Raw genomic sequence first — 19,291 nt, forward strand, 5'->3', positions numbered from 1 at the left:
GTTTCAACACACACTAGCTCGGAGATTTCACGTCGATTCGAGTGGTAAAGTGATGGCGGCACCTACCAGTGCTCTCTGGCTCACCGGTGTTGAGCTAGACGACGTAGAAAAACTCCCGGCTTCATCACTTCGTCGGGCACATTTGTAGCGAGAGCGTCATCAATTCACCGCTTTTCGTCATTAATCGTTGTTGAAAGCGCCATTTAATTACGGGGGCTCCCTTGTGAGTACAGCGCCTGGACCGGTTTCGCCTGGATTCGAAGGCTCGCAACCACTCACACGGCCGTTCGACGTCGCGGGTGCGCGGAAGCAGCAGTTGTTGTTAATTCGTTAATTATCGTCAATTATTTCGTCTAATAATGAGTAATTAGCGTACATGATTGCAGCCAACAGTACAATGAGCAATTTCGTTTGGTGGATGAGGATAGGATAATGCTGGCGGCGGTGGACGAGGGCACGAGGGTGCGTGTTACCGAACCGGCCGAAAGGTGGTCGTTTTGAAAATGAACAAACTTTAGATGATTTATTTATGCGAAACAGGAGCTCCCCAGAAGCGCAGAACACCGAAACTCGTTCCGAAAAGTCGGGTTAATCTTTTCCACGAACTGCTAGGACATCAGGAAAACAACTGTATTAGGAGGGAGAACTGCGGGCGATTAGTGAGCTACATTTGGATGCGAATGGCACTGGGAATGATGTGTAGCGCATTGAGCATCATAATTCCCGCTCGCACATTTGTCTGTCTAGTTTTGTATATGAGTGAGAGCGGGATGTACTTCTTGGTACTTGGAGGCCTTGGTATGATTCTCGACGTTAAACTAAACTTCAAGCAACATGTTGAAAAAGTCGTAATGGAAACTGTCAAGGTTTTTCTTCTAGTGATTCCAGGGACCCCAATTATCTGCAGTATGCCTGTGTCGTTTGATGTCCATGCAATATCGAAGGTTCCATTAAGTTCCCTGAAAACAATCTGGGATCTTTATTCGAGTCATCTACACCGATCATTGGCTCTAGACCTTTAGGAATCACATCGACTTTAAACTTGGTCTTGGCTCCTTACGCTAAAGATGTCATGTGGTTTAGGCTTGCTTTATAGGAGGCTTGCTACTTGGGCTTACTGATGTTCCAGATATTTTTCCTCAAAATGTTCCTTCACGATAACTACCTAAGGATCTCCTGTTGAAGATTGTTTAACCATTTTTACACATCCTTTGACATAAATTCTTCGTCGACTGCCTATCGCCTTATCTACCATATTTTATCATGCTTTACAACTGTTCCGCGGTGCTTCGCGGACCTGATGCAGATACCACTCACGCTATAGAACTGTCATCTGCCAATCCAATATCCTTGGCCTTTCGAACATATCAACGCCATCGATCTATCTCAAAATAGGCCTACCACGCGAACTCTGCGCATATGGATGGCTTAAAAGGACTTAAGTGGTTGGTCTTCCGGTGACATTTTCACATGTCTTCTTCTTCTTCCTTGGCACCACAACCTCGAGAGGTCTCGGCCAACTATTTCTGGCTTTCTGTGACTAAATTTTACCCGGAGAAAAGTAGTCAGCCTTACGTACGGTTAGGCGGTCTGGATGAGATTTGAACCCCGGCTCCGCGAAGACCGGCTCAATTCACATGTATATTTAAAAATACAGAACAAGCCTGGTGAGTCTATTAAGTATGCCTCTCTTTTAAGCAATGCATCATTGAGGAATATTAAGTGGAATTAATCAGAATAACGAAAATGAATTCGTCATTCGATTAATATTTTTAAAAGAAAAAAAGAAATAAAATTCAAATGCTATTCCAATTAAAAGTCATCGATTGACTGCCCATCAAGTTGCTGTTAGGTACACAGTTCATGTGTTATTGAACAAAAAAAGACAAACACAAAAAGTACCGACAGAACTTTCCATTCCCTTCGTTCGTACACGTGAAACTATCGTCATTATCATACAGAAGTGTACTTCACGTATGGCATTCAAATACTTTCGCCTAGTTGCACGGCGTCCTCACCCAACATAAAACGGTTGATGCCGTCGATGTGTCTCCATTTTTTTTTGCGTTCGCGCTTTACTTACCAACCGTACGTTGCTCACTGTTCACGATTGCAACGTTCGGCGATGCGATAAATTTTTAACGATCCACACGGGACGGTTCGCTAGTCGGAAAGTTTGTGCAATATTTTGTGTCCCCTTGCTGGATGTCGTCGTTCTTTTTTTGTTGCCTAAGCAAACTCCTTTTCGATGCACTTTCGTGGCAGTGGAATTTTGAAGGATGGGTTGGTATGTCCTCTTTGAGTGTCTTCTTTTCAACCAACCAAAAAGAAGAAGGAGAAAAAAGTTCCAACAGTTGACAACAATTTACAGCCGGTTAAAAGTAGTTGCCATCTGAACGGGGTGAAACTACTGCGTGGTGGGGGGAGCGATTGGATTATTTATTAGTCGGCCCGAGTTACCGAATGGTTAGTTTTGAGTCACGTTTGCATTTCTGCTCGCCGCGCTCTCTGCCCAGTGGATGATGATGATGTAACTCGTTGCAACCGTTGCATACGCTATCCGGGGTAGATAGAGTGTTATTGTTTCTTTTCAATGTGAGCGCCAGATAAGGTGGCGAATGGTGGGCTGCATCGAAACGGTGTCCTTTGAAAACGGCAAACTTTTATGATTTATTTTATTCGCGTTTTTTATGTGGAGTTGAACGTGAAAACATATGACAAGTGTTAGCAGTTGTTTTAGAAGTGGACTATGCCATCCATATCATGCCTCTCTTTTGGGTGAGACTTTGTAGTGATTCTTATTTAATTGCTTATGTGTAGCTAACAGATCTGTGGAACAGGGTAAACACGATTTTTGGGTTGTGTTGGTTAAGCTTTGAAAGAATTTAGGGCTTTTGTATTAGATTTCTTGGGAAGATATCCTTTTCGATAATTCTAGATGACTTCAACAAGTTTAGAATGTAGTCAGTTTCGAAAGAAATGTTATCCCTAGCAAAGCGGTCAGACCATTACTATTGAATAAAAATAAACTAATAAATAAACTAATAAACTAATCTCATAATTAAATCTTCTTCTTCCTTGGCACTACAACCTCCAAATAGGTCTTGGTCTGCCATTTCTGCATTTACTTGATTTTACTCCTAGCAAAGTAGTCATGGGGCGGTCCGGTTGCCGAGGCGACAGCGGCGCCGGTCTTCACACGGCAGGGCCGGGGTTCAAATCCCATCCAGATCGCCTCCCCGTACGAAAGGCTGACTACTTTTCTACGGGTAAAATTAAGTCACAGAAAGCCAGAAACGGCAGGCCGAGACCTCTCGAGGTTGTAGTGCCACAGAAGAAGAAGAAAGTAGTCAGCCCTACGTATGGAAGAGAGGCGGTCTGGATGGGATTTCAACCCCGGTCCAGCCGTGTGAAGACTGGCGCCGACAAGAAAAATATATTGAGAATTAAATACACTGAGCAAAATAACAGCTCTGTAATGTTTTTTGACAAAATTTTCAAATTTTTCGTACAGATTGGTCTATTTTCAGTTTATAATGTTAAGACAATCTATTTCAAACTTTTTTTGAGTAGTATTCCTAGCTGACTTGGGCTGTGGAATTAATGGTGCTATATTTTTCCAATATTTTGTTACATTTTACCTTTCTGAAAAATATATTGTGCGATTTGTACACTAGGTTTTTGATTTTTTCTACACTAGTAAAGCTCAGTATGTCCGAAGTTTTCACATTTACTTTTTCTTCGTTTATACATTTCTAGTACCGATCATGTGTGTCACTTTTTCTGTACAAATAAAATATTTGAAAGTTTATCAAAAATACCTTATCGCATAAAAAAATTGGAATGAATACATGCGATATAAAATACTAAAAATCGAAATATGAATAAAATCGTGTCTTTCCCGTAAAACCCGTGTGGCAGGGAGCTGACCCCGTTTACTTAACTACATCAAAAATATCTTTACGCTCAAAAAAGTGTTCTTAAGCTTAAGAACGATTTGGTAAATCCTTACAATAGCGGAGAAACATATTTTTCGTATGTGTTCGTATAGTTATGCTATATGGAGCAATTTTGCAGGTGACGAAATAAATTGTTAAACTATGGGTAAAATTATACTTTTTTCTTCCAAATGTGTGCTTTGTAAGTCTCTACAACTTACTATTACATCAGCTAACTCTTCTAGTTTTTTTAACTCTAAAAACACAGGTGTTCGTATAGTTGTGTTAAGGACTGTAGAGCCACTAGTTTTTTTTTGAGAATAATTTTATTATTCTTAATCTATTAATGTTAAATTTGTATTAGTGTACGTACAAATATGCAAAAAAAAAAGATTTTTTTTTATTCTATACAACTTTGCAGAACACCATTTTTACCTATGTCTCCAATTTTTCTAGTTATTTTCAAAAAACTAGTGGTCCTTTTGTTCTGTTACGCACTGTATAGCATTGTGTTTTAAATTAATATTAACATATTGATTAACACTACTAAAACATTTTTTTATTAAAATTATATTCAAAAACGACAACTGTAACTCATGGTCTTGAAAAGCCAACAGACACCACAACTTTTCCTGCTGTAGACATGTGGCTTACTAATTACTTGCGGATCCATACTCCACATTTGCTCCCAATATTTCCTTGACAGGATCAAAGAATCCATACTGTTGCAACAGCGCGTCTAAGCAAGAGTCTGTCCGCAATCTAATTATCGTTCGCTGAGTTCCATTTTCACGAAACAACGCTGCCTGCAAACAAAAAAAATCCTTTAACCCTTCGGATTCAAACTACCGTACCGTAGCAAAAGGTTCTATTTTTTATTCCTTAAGCTAATTATGTTGGGTTTTCGGGGGGAAAAAATAACATCCGGTTCAAGCACTGGCCACATCAAACGAAACCGTTTAGCAAATTTTACCGGACCAGAAACAGAAGCAGAAGTGTTTGGAGGTCCGAAGGGGGTAAATCTGAACCAGGAAAACATGCTGTCCAATATCTCAGCCCGCGCCAGATACGGCTGCACGGAGTTGAGAACTAATTTGTCAAATCGCATTCCATCAGTCGGGCTTATGTTTGTAAAATTTGTTGATTTTTTTTTAGAGCTGCTACCGAGCCTGTACCGAAATGTGATGAAATGGAAGTGCAAACACGGGCAGAAGTATTAAATAGTAATTACATTTTTCGTCAAACTTTGTTCGTTTGCAATTTTCCGCTTTGAGGTACCGCGTGATTTGGAACGAGTCTTTTTTTGTGTGGCTGCTTCCTAGAGGTTTCCTGTAATGGAGCGCGAGAAAAAAGGCGTTTGAACATCAGGGATCTCACTCCTCCATGAGGCTGTAACTATGGTTGGGGATGAGCAGTGTTGTTTGTTGTTTTTGCTTCTGCCACAGAGAAAGAGAGAGAGCTGTTCTTTGCAGAGTCCTGTTGTACCGTGTAACTCTAACCTGCGATGGTGCGACGGTAATAATGTCAGTGGTTGGTGTGTGTGAGTGTGCCGGTTCCAATTAGTGGTTTTTATGATTGCTTTTGCTGTTACGGGAAGTTTTTCCTTTGTTGCTGCCGGTGCAGGTCGGTCGGTTGGGAGTGTGAAGTTTTCCAATTTTCGAATTTGATGACATCTGGACAGCGTGGACGATGGAAGTGATTATTCGTCAACGGCGTGTCATAGTTTGTGACGTGAAGCTTTATAGAACGCACAGCGGTTGGGTTAAAATGTAATAATGGGGATCAAATTGCATGCTGACAGGATGCTGTATCGAATTTGCATTACTGAGAATCCCCCTTTCCCGCTGGTATTCGTGTGTAAGTGTAAATGGAAATCAAAATTTAATTATTTGCACACTAGTTTGGATTTATTTCAAACGATTTGAGCTCTTTCCGAAAAAGGCTAAAGCAGGTCTTCTTTGTAGTGGAGCTCGGCACAATCTTTTGCCGCCCTATTGACCATAAGTACTTGTCCTCCAGACGAATATTTCATCTTCTCTGGCAGCTTAAGCGCTGTCGAAGAACTAAAATCTGTGATGGCTATTAAGAGCCTAGACTACTTCTTGAAAGATATTCTAATGGTCTAAAGCTCCTTGTTGAGGAGGCAGCCCTCGTAATGAATAGGCAGAACAATTGGTCAACATGGACGCTTTATAACAGGCTTTTCCTATCTCACGAGCACATGCGTGCCCTATAGTTTCTCTGCTCTGGTGGCAGAGTATGTAGGTCCCAGATGAACTTGTGGGTTCGTCTCTCCCCAAGTGTCCTTTAAGCCCATGGTGCCATGGCATCTCAGGAACATTTGAATGATGTTTAGGCTTAGGTCTAACCATATTGCACTGGGCGCGCATCCCCATGTAAAGGACCATTCGACTCCAAAGTATGTGGCAGCGGTCTCGGATACCATGAGATAGATCATCTTCTAGTACGGGGCTGCTCAAACCTCCTTATTGGACGCAGTTCGGGACATCGCTTAACAATCATATTCGAGATCTGCTGGGAGCCAAGGATGATACCTACCCGAGGTCTATTTTTGAGTTCTAACGAGTGAAAGGTAAAGTAGTTTAGTACCTTTCCTTCCTTGCTTCGACTCCTGCTGTTTGTTTGTTCACACACGATACCGACTACCAAGAATTTGGATGACGGAATTACTAAAACCCGATCGGTTGAGCTCACCTGGGATGAGGTACCCATTCACGGTTCGGAGAAGGAAACCTCTCCAAACTGATGTGAGTTGTTCTCTGTCTTGTATTGTCAACCCTGTTACTTAGTTTTAAGCAATACGGCCAGACCGCTATGGATATCTTCTAAGTCCAGATAGAACCGGAAAACTGAAGTATAGCTGAAAACTTTTTCAAAATTAGCCGCAACACGGAATCACCCCAAAAGTGACCTCGTTTTCTCACTTAAGCGTTAAATTAAACTTCACAAGACCGAAACCCCAGCACCAAGTATGAGGCAGCTTGAAGTGGACGCTCGCAGATAAACATTTTTAAGAACTTTGTCCTCCCGTCAGCTGATGTTGTCGTCTCTAAGGGATTGTTTTAAAGAAAAAACCCTGGCTGTCGGTAATTGTACGAGAAATTTGCTATTATAAGCCGTTCGAGCTTGCCGACGGGATGACATTTAAACTTTTGAAAGGTAAGTACGCTTTAACCTGCACAACTTTCCACCGTACAATGGCTTCGGACACCACCCTATTGTCTCTGTTTTGTTTGTATTTGTTATGGTGTTCTTGGAAGGCAGGTTTAGTTTTCCCGTCAACAGGAACGCTTGGCAGGAAGTTTTCTTCAGGTCTCAGGGTGCAGTGCAATGGGTTTCAACAGCAACGATGCAACTGCAACAATTGATTTATCCGAGAAGGTGGCATGAAGTTTGTCTTCCGCGCTGGGAACAGTGGAAGCGAATGCATCGATAACCTGGTACATCAAAACGGAAGAAGTTTTGCTTCGGGCACGTGAAGTGATCGATTATTTTCCCATAGCGCTACAGATTGTGCAGGGTGTCAAGGAAGGATATAACGGACATGATACCGAAGAAAGGGAAAAAGACAAAAAAGGATAATAAATGTCACAGTTGGACAGACAATACAAGAAAATAATAGGATCATAGTTTTCCTTTTGAATTCTTTTTTTCTCATATATTTTTCTTATTCCGTTTTTAAAGTTTCATTAGGTTTTTAATCACTTTTTTTTACCTTTTATTCATTTTCATATAATTTCTAACGACTTTTATTTATTTATCATAAAAACCAACTCCAAACGTGGCATTTAAGAATTCAATTTTCTTTTGCTTCTCGAAACAATTTGTGTTTATATAAAAGTTCTCCCAACTCCAACTCCTTTGCGCGCTTGTTTTGCTTCCCATTTTGCATATAAAACACGATCAGATAAGTTTTTCCTCCCGGACAGGATGCAGAGTTGTTATGTTGTCGTTTTTATATTGCCTTTTCCGCATTTCGAAGTTTTTCTTTTGATCATAAAACTGTAGCTATAGTCGTTCAGCTGTGGATGAAAATTATGCTTTTCCCGTTTTTCCCTCCTCGGACTGGACAGTCGGAAGCGTACTGTAACCGTTAAAATGCATTTCTGCAATACTCGAGCGAACGCCACAGACAGCGGCTAATAGATTTCCCTCGGACCGTTTCCGGTGCATCGAACCGGGCCCGGTTTCGGACATCCCGGAGACTTATCTGCACGTACCAGATAATTTATGCCAGATCGTGTGTAATTAAAGTGAGACATAAATTTAATTAAAACAGCAAATAAATTACACCGTATCGCGCGTTCGCGCCTTTTGGGTTTTGGGGTGGGTTTTATAAGCGCGATAGCCCAAAAAATCATCTTTTTTTTCGGGAGGGTTGAGATGAGTTTTCAAATGGGCCATTCTTTAGCCGTTGAGTTTGAATGTGTGAAATGCAGAGGTGGTTGGTGCAATATTTCTTGTTCGTTACAATTGTGAGGCTATTAATAAAATTCCTTTACTTAGATCGCCAAATGAAAAAACTATCTCTTCTGTATTTAAATTACGATTAAATTCAATTGAGCTCCCATAAGGACCCAGACTACAAAATCGAGCTAAGATAAGCGAATTCTGCTTATTTCCACAGCTTTATTCTACTCCGAAGCAATGATTTTCATCCCGACCGAAAAATACCACTATTAATTAGGGCTGAAGGGAGGAATCGCTCACATGGTAATTATTTACATTCAACAAAAGCGAACAGAAATGGAGTGGAGTGGCAATTGGTTTGTTCTTGATGGTTCCTTTTTGGATGGTCCACATGTCGGGTTTATGTTCCCCATTTTCGTTGAATACAATTCCGTATCGCGCACTCTATCTCTCTCTACAGAACAGCAGATAATGATCACAGTGTTTGGGTTTATCATTATTTTCACAACATTCGCAATCGATCCGAAGTTTGAAGGGCATATTGTAATGGCCAATAATTCACTCTCTCTCTCTCTCTCTCTCTCTCTCTCTCTTTCTCTCTCTGCTTTACTTGACTACTCGTGGAAATCAGACACACACGCAATAACAACAACTGAGGTTTATTATGCTGAGCCTGACTTGATTAACATTCAATGACGAGCATCTGAACTTCATGCGGTATATTAAATATCAGATGAAGAGCTATTGAAAATGAGAGCAATTGTAATAATGACTTAAAATAAGGAAAACTCTGCTGAAAAAGTGTTAATTTAAGAGTATTTATTTATTAATACCAAAGCGAGTGCTTCCCGTACAGTTTTGCCGATGATTTGAATCCATACATTTTGTTTTATTCTCCTGTACTTCTACAACTACCCTTTGTTACATCAATGCCCGTTATTGCCCTTCTCTTCTTGTGATGGCCGCTCTTCGCAAACTTATCGTCTAGCTCGTGTTTGGTTAGTCCTGTTTGATTCTTCTTCGCAAACTAAAGTATACCGCACCCATCAGCAGCACGATCCAACCGAGCAGGGCAAGCAGATCGTACCCGTACGCCAGGTCCGGCATCGAAACAAACTCCAGAAATCGTTTCAACTGACGGAAATAACAAAACACCTCCGGACATTCGAGGTCCGCTCGATCGAACCCATAGATCGCGTGGACGGCCCCCTCGAACGCGTACCGCACGAACGACACGTACAGCAGCGGCTTCAGCAGCACGCTAGCGTCGCGCAACGGTACGAAGAAGCCGGAGAACAGTGAGGCCGGCACCATTATCAGGATGCTCACGAAGACGGAGTTCTGCACCGACATGATGCTGCCCAGCAGCAGTCCGAGCATCTGCGAAATCCAACCAAACATGAGGCAAACGAGTGCGAACGTACCGATCCGCAGCCACTCGAACGGTTGCGCGGTAAAGTAGTACACGATAAGGAAGAACGCCGACGATGAAAGGATCTGAGACGAAAGAGAGAGAGAGAGAGAGAAAGAGAGCGGACATCATAATTCGGACCGGGTTTTGGAGGGTGTAAGTTTACCAGTACCAGCGTGGGAAGTTCGACCACAATCTTAGCCAAGTAGTACGCCCGCAGGGAGTACCAATTATTTTTGCTCTCCAGCACAAAGCAAGCGGACTCGCGGGGATCTGAAAGGGGCAGCCGGGCGTATGGCGCCCATGGTTGATGGAAAAGAAAATGCGGGTATTAAGATGTAATGTATTTCGGTCGGTCGGACGGAATGGTATTTGGGGCCGGCAAACTTACAGACCAGCACCGCCGAAACTATGCTCGTGAAGAAGATGGCGTACAGATTAATGATCAGTACGGCGGTGTTGGCCAGGATGCGGTCAGCGTTGTTGCCGGTGTTGTAGAACGCCACGCTCGTGATGAGCGCGATGGCAATGTTTATGAGAATGCGCGCCTTAAATTGGTACTGGAATGAGACAGCATTACCGCACAATGAGCTCGTTTATGGTGTTAATATAAGGGAAAACGTTTGTAGACGAAGTCAAATGCCTGGAGGGCTTAGCAGAACCTTAGCGGCAATGCCTTAACCCTTTGAAAATATTTATATGTTCCTTTTTTAAAAGGAACCATTAAACCTAGAAAATGGTCTCATAATTGAATACTGGAATTATTTATTTGATTAAGCCGAACAATCAAACCTAGCAGCGGTGAACGGTTCAGACGAAATTGAAGTACGGTCCTGCCACAAGACCTCCGGTAGTCTATAGTTTCTAAGTCATTTCTTGGCAATTCCCACAATAATTTAAAATATCTTTGGTTGCACATTCCACTCAAAAATATATCATTTGGGTTGGTTTTGAACAGTATAATGTTGCATAATAAACGTGAGAACTTGAGTGAGTACAGGCGAATTCATATTTTCCTGTCTTGGTAAAATGTGTTGAATTGATTTGTTGGAAAATTCAAGGAATTTTTCACTCAAAAAACCATGACTTTCGGGCTAGGAAATACGTTTCTAGTGCTTGTTTGAAGTAAATATGTTCCAGTTTGCTTCATAATAGCTCATGATCACACTTGATAAAAATTCTACTTACGGAATCTCGCAACGTACACCGAGCCGTTCGCCTGAGCAACACACCCAGCTGCTGCAGTGTGGATAAGGCGTACCGTTGGTACGATCCATCAACACTTTTCTCCACCATCAAGCGGGGTGGCTTGTAGTCGAAAATATCCCTTTCTTCCTCCATTATTAATCGCTTCAACCGTTCATCTTCCTGATCAAGGCTGGCCACTTCAAGTGCTGTGTGCGGGGAGAGACAAGAAAGGAGAACACGTGCAAATCAGTACGTTTCCCTTACGGCGAGCAGCCTGTCCGAGGTACCGTAATCGGCCGGATTGTGCGATACCGGACATTCGAGTCCGAAGCGCGCGAATTGCGTCACCATTTCACCCGTTGGCCCGCTGTAGATGCGTCGGCCCTTCGCCAGCACGTACAGATCATCGATCAGTAGCAGCTGCTGGGAGTTCGGTTGATGAATGACACAGGCGATAACGCGACCCCGAGCGGCAAGCTGCTTAACGTGGGCCAGCACCTGATAGGCGGCCACCGTGTCCAGCCCGCTCGTTGGCTCATCGAGCAGCATCACTTTGGGATCAGATAGCAGCTCCAGTCCGATCGATAGTCGCTTCGCCTGACCACCGGAAACTTTGCCGCTGAGCGTATCGGCACAGGAAGTCAAACCGAGCACGTGTAGCAGCTCGCGTACACGTGCATTTTTCTGGTCCGGCGCGATGGTGGGCGATAGTTTGAATTCGGCCGCATAGCGCATACTCTCCTCCACTGTCAGGGCAGACCACAGACACACCTCCTGCTGGGTGTAGGAGATGACCTTTCGACTTCTTCGCTCGGAGAGTCGCTGTCCGTCGACCATGAGCTGACCGGTGACGTTGTTTTTTCTGTTGATCGATGAAGAATCAAAAGTTATGCAATCGAACGGGACAGTTGCTGGTCGATAGTTACTTGAATCCACTCAGCACGTTCAGCAGGGTTGATTTACCCGCACCGGAAGGTCCCATTATGCCTACGAGTCGTCCAGAACGGAATGACCCGGAGAGATTCTTCAGAATGACGGAGTGTGTACGATCTAGTGGCGAAACAAAAATGGCGCAGTCAGTGGGTCAATAGACCAGGCTTGTATTACTCATTCTCAAAATACTCACCATGCTTATGCTTTACACAGTACGAAACATTGCGAAACGATAGGTCAAACTCACGAGCGCTGGTGCTTTCAAGTGATTGCATCGGAATCGAATCCGGATCACCAATTGCTACCATCATTTTGCCACACTTAGTCTAAAAGTATCCTGTTACTCGAACTCTCTTACTTGAACGTTGTTACACCACCGGACGTTCAGCAATGACTGGCAAAGTTTGGGTGAACATATTTTTGGCAAGCCGATGAAGCACCCCAACATCAACCTGATAAGCTTCACGACTGATCATCTCACGATTCGGTGTGTGTGTGAGTCGTGGTAGCTATTTTTGCATAATTCAAATGTAATGTTCCCATGCATGCCCACTTATCGGGATGGTACATGAGACTCATTTTTTGTTTTGTTTTAAAAACATTGTTTATTTACGATCGGTATTATCTGCCGAAAGTCCCGAAACAGATGGTCAAATGAGGTAATAAGTGGAGTAGTAGTGTACATTGGCTTCTTTCCGTTTTTTTTTTGGTATTGTACTCTTTACAGTTGTCGCTTCAGTGAAATCATTTCGCCATGTTATAGTACAAATGCGATTAAAATGTTGAAGGATTAATAAGGCATTTGCGCGATAAGGACATGCACTGCGGATTCTTCTTCTTTGGCGTTGAATCTTCGGGAGGTTTTGGTCTAATGTCGTGTGAAAGATTGGCGCCATCATACCACCGGTCTGCCGTTGGTATTTTGGGAGAATTTTGAGAGTATGGCGATTAGAATATGAGTGACCCAGTGGATTTTGAGGAACACTCGAACACTCACACTGTTTTTGTAGTCGTTATGTGGACTGTTTAATTTTTAAGCTAGATACAGGACAACCCAGAGCGAGCAGTACCTAATACTCGCAAACTCTTTCACTGTGTCTCTTCGGTGCCAATGGTCCTTCAGGTTTGATCGAGCCTTAGCCACAAATTAGTGCAATTCTCTTCATGTAAATTGTTTCATTATTTACTGGTTTTTGTTGTGTGAAGGTTTTGCTTCTACGAGATATGCTTGAACTCCCGAATGTTGAGATGTTTTGGACTGTCATTATTCGATTTTGTTTCCTTGATTATACCCGTATCTGGGAAGTCAAATCCTGCGTGCATGGAGACGGTCTGTCTTCTTCTCGGCCTCTCATTTCTGACTTTCTGTGACTTGATTTTAGCCGTAGCAAAGTAGTTAGCCCTGCGAATGGTGAAGCGATCTGGACGGGATTTGAACCCCGATCCTGGCGTTATCGCTTCTGCCATCGGACTGTGCTCCAAGGAGACGGTCTGTATGGGATTTGAAACCTGTTCCTACCGTATGGCTGGTGACTATCAAGAACTTCTTCAAATTTAAAGAAAGGAAAACCAAAAACTAAAAGATTAAAATCGTTTTAAGCCTTGCATGGAAACAAACCCAAATTAAATTAAAAGATTTGCTGTTGTTGTGAATGTGTCAAAAATTATTCTAAATATTCGTAGCACACTTGTCCCTACAATGATGCCTTTCTGGAAAAAATTGGCTATCAACATCAGCACTCATTATAGCGAGATTAGAGCAGTTTTATAGAATTTATTAGAACTTTCATTGCTCAAAATAGCAATATGCACTACAAGGCTTTGCTGGGTTTACAAGGTGGGTTTGACGGTTCCCGGACTAAGCGGCCACGTGAGCGGACTCGAGTTTGCCAGGGATCCCTAACGCGGAAAAATCTCGCTTCCGATCAGCAGAATCGATATGATGAACGCCCGTAAATATTATTACGATAAGACCCTATAAGGGATAAAATCTGACTCGGGCTGGCTTACTAACAAGCCTTGGTTTTTCTTATATATTTTAATTATTTTTTGTATCTAGTTATTTTCTCACCTAGTTTCTATTGGGCATGCTCTTCAACAAATGAATATTTAAATCATCCATTTGATTTAAGAGGTAGTGTACTGTGGAAGTTTGACGATGATTCAATTGCCAACCTCTCTCTTTCTCAGAAGCATAGTTATGAATTCCCAAAGAATATGAAACAAACGAGCACAGTTGATGGCGCAAGTTTTAATGTTTTCTCTTCTGCTTCATCTCTCTTATGATGAACTGAACAAACATAATTTTTCTGCATACCATTGCCCACTAGCTACACATTCTATTCATCAGTTGTCTTCCCCAATTCTCTTTCATGTTATTCAAACAGTTCTTTCTTTGGCATATTTTTAAATCACACACACACACAAGAAAAAAAAAACAACAACAATCATTTACCCGGCTGCCAGCACAAGCACGGTAAACATAAATTGCTTCTTTTGGCCTGATGCCACACAATCTGAAGCGCAAATGCATTTCAAATATTAATGCAAACCGGAATTAAATACTCCACTCGTTCCCGTGCTGTACGGGATGGAAAGATGGTGGCAAGACATACACACGGAAAAAAAATTAGGTCGATGCACAAGTGAACCATGTTGTGATGTTCAGTTATGCCACCGTAGAACCTGCCGGTCTTCCGGCCAGCACGTGGAAGATGGAACGATGTTTGCTGGTGCTCGTACCTCATGCCGATGGTGATACTTCCATCCGATACCAGCGCAATGGTTACCGTAAGCAAACAGTGCTAGAGATGGTAGAGTTCGATGCTGCAAAGAGATGCCAAGCCCTGGACTGGGTACAACATAAGTGTGGTTTTTGTTTAACAAGTGCAAAACTTATGTCAATGGGAGGAAGAGCCAAAAAAAGTAAAGTACATGCTCGATTCGACACTCGGTATCGGTGATCCTGGGGATGCACGGATGCTGTGGAGAGACAAATCAACAAACAAGTCACCACAGTTGCTAATGCTGTCATGACGGGCAGACTGTCCAAACAAATGGTCACCGGAACGGTCAGTTGCACGAAAGCCTTGTGCTTGTCTTGGACTTTGGCAGCTCTTGAGCTGTATGGTTGCATCGGTGTCGTTGCGTTCCAAAAATAGCTAAATAGTCAACATTTACATTTTCTTCACCAAAGATAAAGAAACTTGCTTTCGGTTTCTCGAAAAATAATCCGGGTTGTACCGGGGTGCTTATCGTGCAGCATTCAGTGCGTTCGGTGCACCACACATTTCATCGATCGTCCGGGGTGAAACTCTCTCTCTCTCTCTGTCGCTCCCCGGGGGGGCTCGCTGGAATGTGCACCGGGAAAGCACTGGAGATTGTTGTTGAGTGTGAAGTGGCTGGGGGAAATGCAGGAAAGTGTCGTCGTTTGCTGAGTGTCCGAGTGTGAAAATCGTGTGTCGAGTTCAAATCGGTATCCTACCGGGTAGCTTTGTTGATGCTGAACGCGAATATCGTCTGCAAGATGAATACAGTCGATAAAAAGATAATACTTTTACACATTTCCTATTCCGGTTCAGTCGCTTGGGTTCTCGTCAGTTTGATGGTGAAATTTATGCTGCCGGTCAAAGCGTCGTCCGTTTCGCATATTCGAACCGAGCACCGAAAAGCACAGGCAAAGCCACCTGCCTGGGCATCGGGCAGAACGGTAACATTAGGGATTAGGAGTGTGATTTACGTAGTGTATGTTGGTGAGATCATGTTACAGCCAGCATGTTTGTTTTGTTTCCTTTCAAGGTTAATGTCTTTTGGATAAGAACGTTTTGGTATCATATTGGTAAAGAATACAATACAATTTTAAGCTGTAAAGGATGATATCCGGAAATTTAAGTAAGTTCTATAAGGACTGGAGGACAAGTCTATTAAGTGCTATTTCTATAAATTCTGGTACGTCACATGGCTGATACGACTCTCCATGAAGGATACATCGGTGCACTGTGTAGATTAAACGAACGTCAGAATCAGACGACCTCGTTCAAATCCCACGTCCAAGAAGTCTTGTCCAAGCTATCTTATATATGGTGTTTTGTGGAGAGAGCCTCTGCTTAGGGACCTTGTCCAATGCGTATCACCTCTAGTAACGTTTGGATATATCGATGGGACTAGTTGCAAGGATAATGTGAAAGGAAAATGTAAATACCTCTATTGTATTCGGTACTCTGCCTTTTCGATTATTTTTCATGTATTTTTGTTTTTATCAAGAAGAACTTGGTTAGAGTACTTGTTGGTCTAGTAAGCTGGTCGATACATAAGAATGGTACCGAACGGCATAACCCAGAAAGTCTATGTAGGTTGTCTATATGGACAGCGGATGCGTGGGACACTGGATTGGCAGATGATTGCGCTAGACAGTGAGCGGTAACGGGGACTTCTGCAGCAGGCTAAGACTGCGAAGCAGTTGCAGCGCCTTATTGCCTTAAAATAATAAAGTAGAATAATTAAATTCGTCACAAGGTCATGTGAGAAGCAGATATTTTTAAAATGAAGGATTAAAAATGATTAAAAAAGAAGGTTATGCGTAGCCCTGATCTATAGAGGATCTGAGCCGTTTTGCATATCCCGAATATTCTCAGTTGCGTTGGATCTTGAAGATCTAAGTTTTTTTTTGCTACATTTACCTTTCTTTTGTTTTGTTTATTTTGGACAATTATGTATATCCGCAATATTCATGTAAATAACACTGGTTGCAGATTTAAATAAAAATTCAATTCTATTTTCCCTCAAATTTTACCGTTTGTATTTTGACCTCTCGACAGCTTTTGCTCACTGTGCTTGACATTTTCGAAGTGCGAGTTCGAATCCGATCCGCTCCCGATGTTGGAGCTATCGTTCCGAACAGAGACCGCGGTCCATCTCTACCATTTTAAAGTTTAGTTCCATTTCATCGTTCGTCGTTGGTGGACGCGTCGCACAATGCCGGAAAAATACTGCAAAAATCCATGATTTCCCATGAAATCACATACGTAAAGTTGTCATACGATAAGGAAATCGCGTTTTTGGCATTCGCAAGTGAAAAATCAGTGGAACAACATGTGAAAATTCACCAATAAGATCCTCGTATCGCGAGTGTGTTTTCCCGGTTCGCATTTGTTGCTGATGCATTTCCCGGTGTTGTGCGTTCGGTAAAGTGTCTGCAATCATTCCCCTGCTGTTTTGTACAGTTTTCCTGAAAGGATGTTAATTTTTAAAGAAAATATCGTCCCCACAAACAACAAGTGTGTGCACGGTGGTGGTGTTGGTGGTGGTTTTGACGACGAGGTCAGCAAAAATCGTTGTGAAAGTGTGTGTTGTGACGAGTGCGAGTGAGTGCTGACACATGTTTATGTTTTCCTGAAATTATGTATTTTGTGTTGGGTTTTTTTGCTAGCTGATAAGCACTGGTGATGCTGATGAGTGTTGGAAGGCGATATTCGTGATTGCTTATCAAGTTAGTGCCACTCGTTCAAAGTGTTCCAAATGTGTACGATTGTGTTCTACACGCCTTTTACCGTCTGCCCGAAGGAGAGTTGCTCCAAATACAAATAGGTTTCAGTTTGTGCAGTTGTCGAAGGTGTAGGAAATCGAAATGGGAAGATCGGGCGAGAGAAAGCGCTGGTGCCACGCCGGGATGTGCCGGAGGACGGTGGTCGGTAGTTTATTTTGTTTACTGCTCGCCATAAATCATGTTGCAGCGCAGCTAATAATCAACGTACAAAATCAGGTTAGTGGTGTAATAAATAACAATTATCTCGTGCTGGAAGTTATTCAATTTGCCGAAGCGGCGTTTTAAAAATGTGTCCCGGTGCGTACAGAAATGCAGTTTTGGAATTTCAATTGTTGTCCAGCAAAACAAAACAAGCTGGAAATTTTTGACATTTCTCGCCGACGACGACGTCGACATCATCTGTGTTTGGCTGTGTGTGGCTGTGTGCGCGCACGCCGAGACACAACATTGCACGCTCTCACGAACACATGCGCGAATGGGACGGTGTGACGACAGCGTTTGCTTCAGTGTGTTGGTGCATTATTTACCTCTTTGTTGCTCGTTGCGCTGCTCGCTGTGTCCTTCGTTCAGGTTCGTGATGTTTTGCCGTAAGTTTGCCGAGTGACGATGGGTGCAAGAGGTTGGAAAATATGGACTCCCACCCACCGCTCAGTTTCCCCCCCACATCTGCCCCTCTCTCCCACAGAGTACGGAAAGCTTCCTGTGTCAATGGCCCTTTTCTGTGATGTTTTCGCTTGCGTCCTGCGGGGTAGTCTTACGCTTGTTCTCGGAACTGATTATTTTCGTACCTTATTTGGACAACCACTCCATCATGGCCCGCCGTGTGAGTTTGTCTTGTAGGGAAAATTTCCGCGAGCTACGAAACACAGCTCTGCTTCTTCAGAAAATCCTCCCTTCACCAAACATCGTCCGACGACGTGTGGGCGACCAGCGACAAAAAAAGGGGAGACGAAGAGTAAATTGTTAATTGAACCAAAATATCTCCAAGGTCTTGGTGATGGTGCTGCTGCGTCGGAATAACAACACCGGGCAGCAGCAAATCGTGTTTGTGCTTAGCCAAATATTTGTCCAAATGTGGCCCATCTCACGTCCAATTCCCGGGATGTCTGTCTCTCTCTCTTTTTCTCCAATTTTTGACGAGAATTCTGTAGAGGTTTTTTTTTGTTCGCATTGCCTGCTCAGCGATATTCCTATTTCGTTCGGTAATCTTTTATATGGAGCTGGGTCCACCCCCCCCCCCCAATATATGGACAAACGGTCGTTCCGTGATCGAGCGGTCCTTTCCGGCTTATCGATTATGCATTCGTGGTTGAAAAATTCCACGTACGGGATGGCACGTTTTTCGGCCGACGATAAAGAATTAATGGTTAGTGAACCCTCCCCTCACCCCACTGGGGTGGGTGTGAGAAAGCCGCGCCAAGATTGGAATTATTTCAACCATTTTTGGGCCACGGCCGGCACAGCATTTTTGGAATAAGTTTGCCGCTTTTGCTATTTTTGGTGAACCTAACATTCCTTTCCCAGGTTCAGGTTATCACTTTTTGCCTTATGGATTACATTGGTTCGCAAGGTATGGGGCAGATGGGTTTTTAGCAGCAAAAGCTCTAATCAATAAATTTGGGCTTATTTGAACGAATTGAGTTTTCGGATATTGTGGAGAAAATCTTGAATGATCTCTCAATCTAGTCTATATTATAAATATGAGTAAGCTGAATCATCAGAATAATCTTAGGCCCTGTATGTGTGAAAGAAAAATGAAGAAGTCGCTACAATGACGAGTTCTGCGAGCTGTGTAATGAACTCACCATTGTATACTCGAATCAACAGGCTCCGACTGGCTAGTCC

The 19,291-nt window shown here is 42.8% G+C and overlaps 1 protein-coding gene across 1 annotated transcript; it reads right to left on the reverse strand.

Annotated features, from left to right (window-relative positions):
* Window positions 1-9,146: 9,146 nt before the first annotated feature.
* On the reverse strand, window positions 9,147-12,288 carry LOC118515239 (ATP-binding cassette sub-family G member 1-like). The gene is made up of 7 exons (XM_036061923.1): window positions 12,095-12,288; window positions 11,895-12,018; window positions 11,256-11,830; window positions 10,969-11,174; window positions 10,172-10,340; window positions 9,953-10,053; window positions 9,147-9,866 (listed from the first exon to the last, which is right to left on the reverse strand). Exons 1-7 carry the CDS (start codon window positions 12,210-12,212, stop codon window positions 9,369-9,371), a joined length of 1,791 nt encoding a protein of 596 aa, XP_035917816.1. The 5' UTR covers window positions 12,213-12,288; the 3' UTR covers window positions 9,147-9,368.
* Window positions 12,289-19,291: the final 7,003 nt, after the last annotated feature.

The sequence above is a fragment of the Anopheles stephensi genome, unplaced genomic scaffold (genome assembly GCF_013141755.1).
Source record: "Anopheles stephensi strain Indian unplaced genomic scaffold, UCI_ANSTEP_V1.0 ucontig11, whole genome shotgun sequence".
Taxonomy (NCBI): Eukaryota; Metazoa; Arthropoda; class Insecta; order Diptera; family Culicidae; genus Anopheles; species Anopheles stephensi.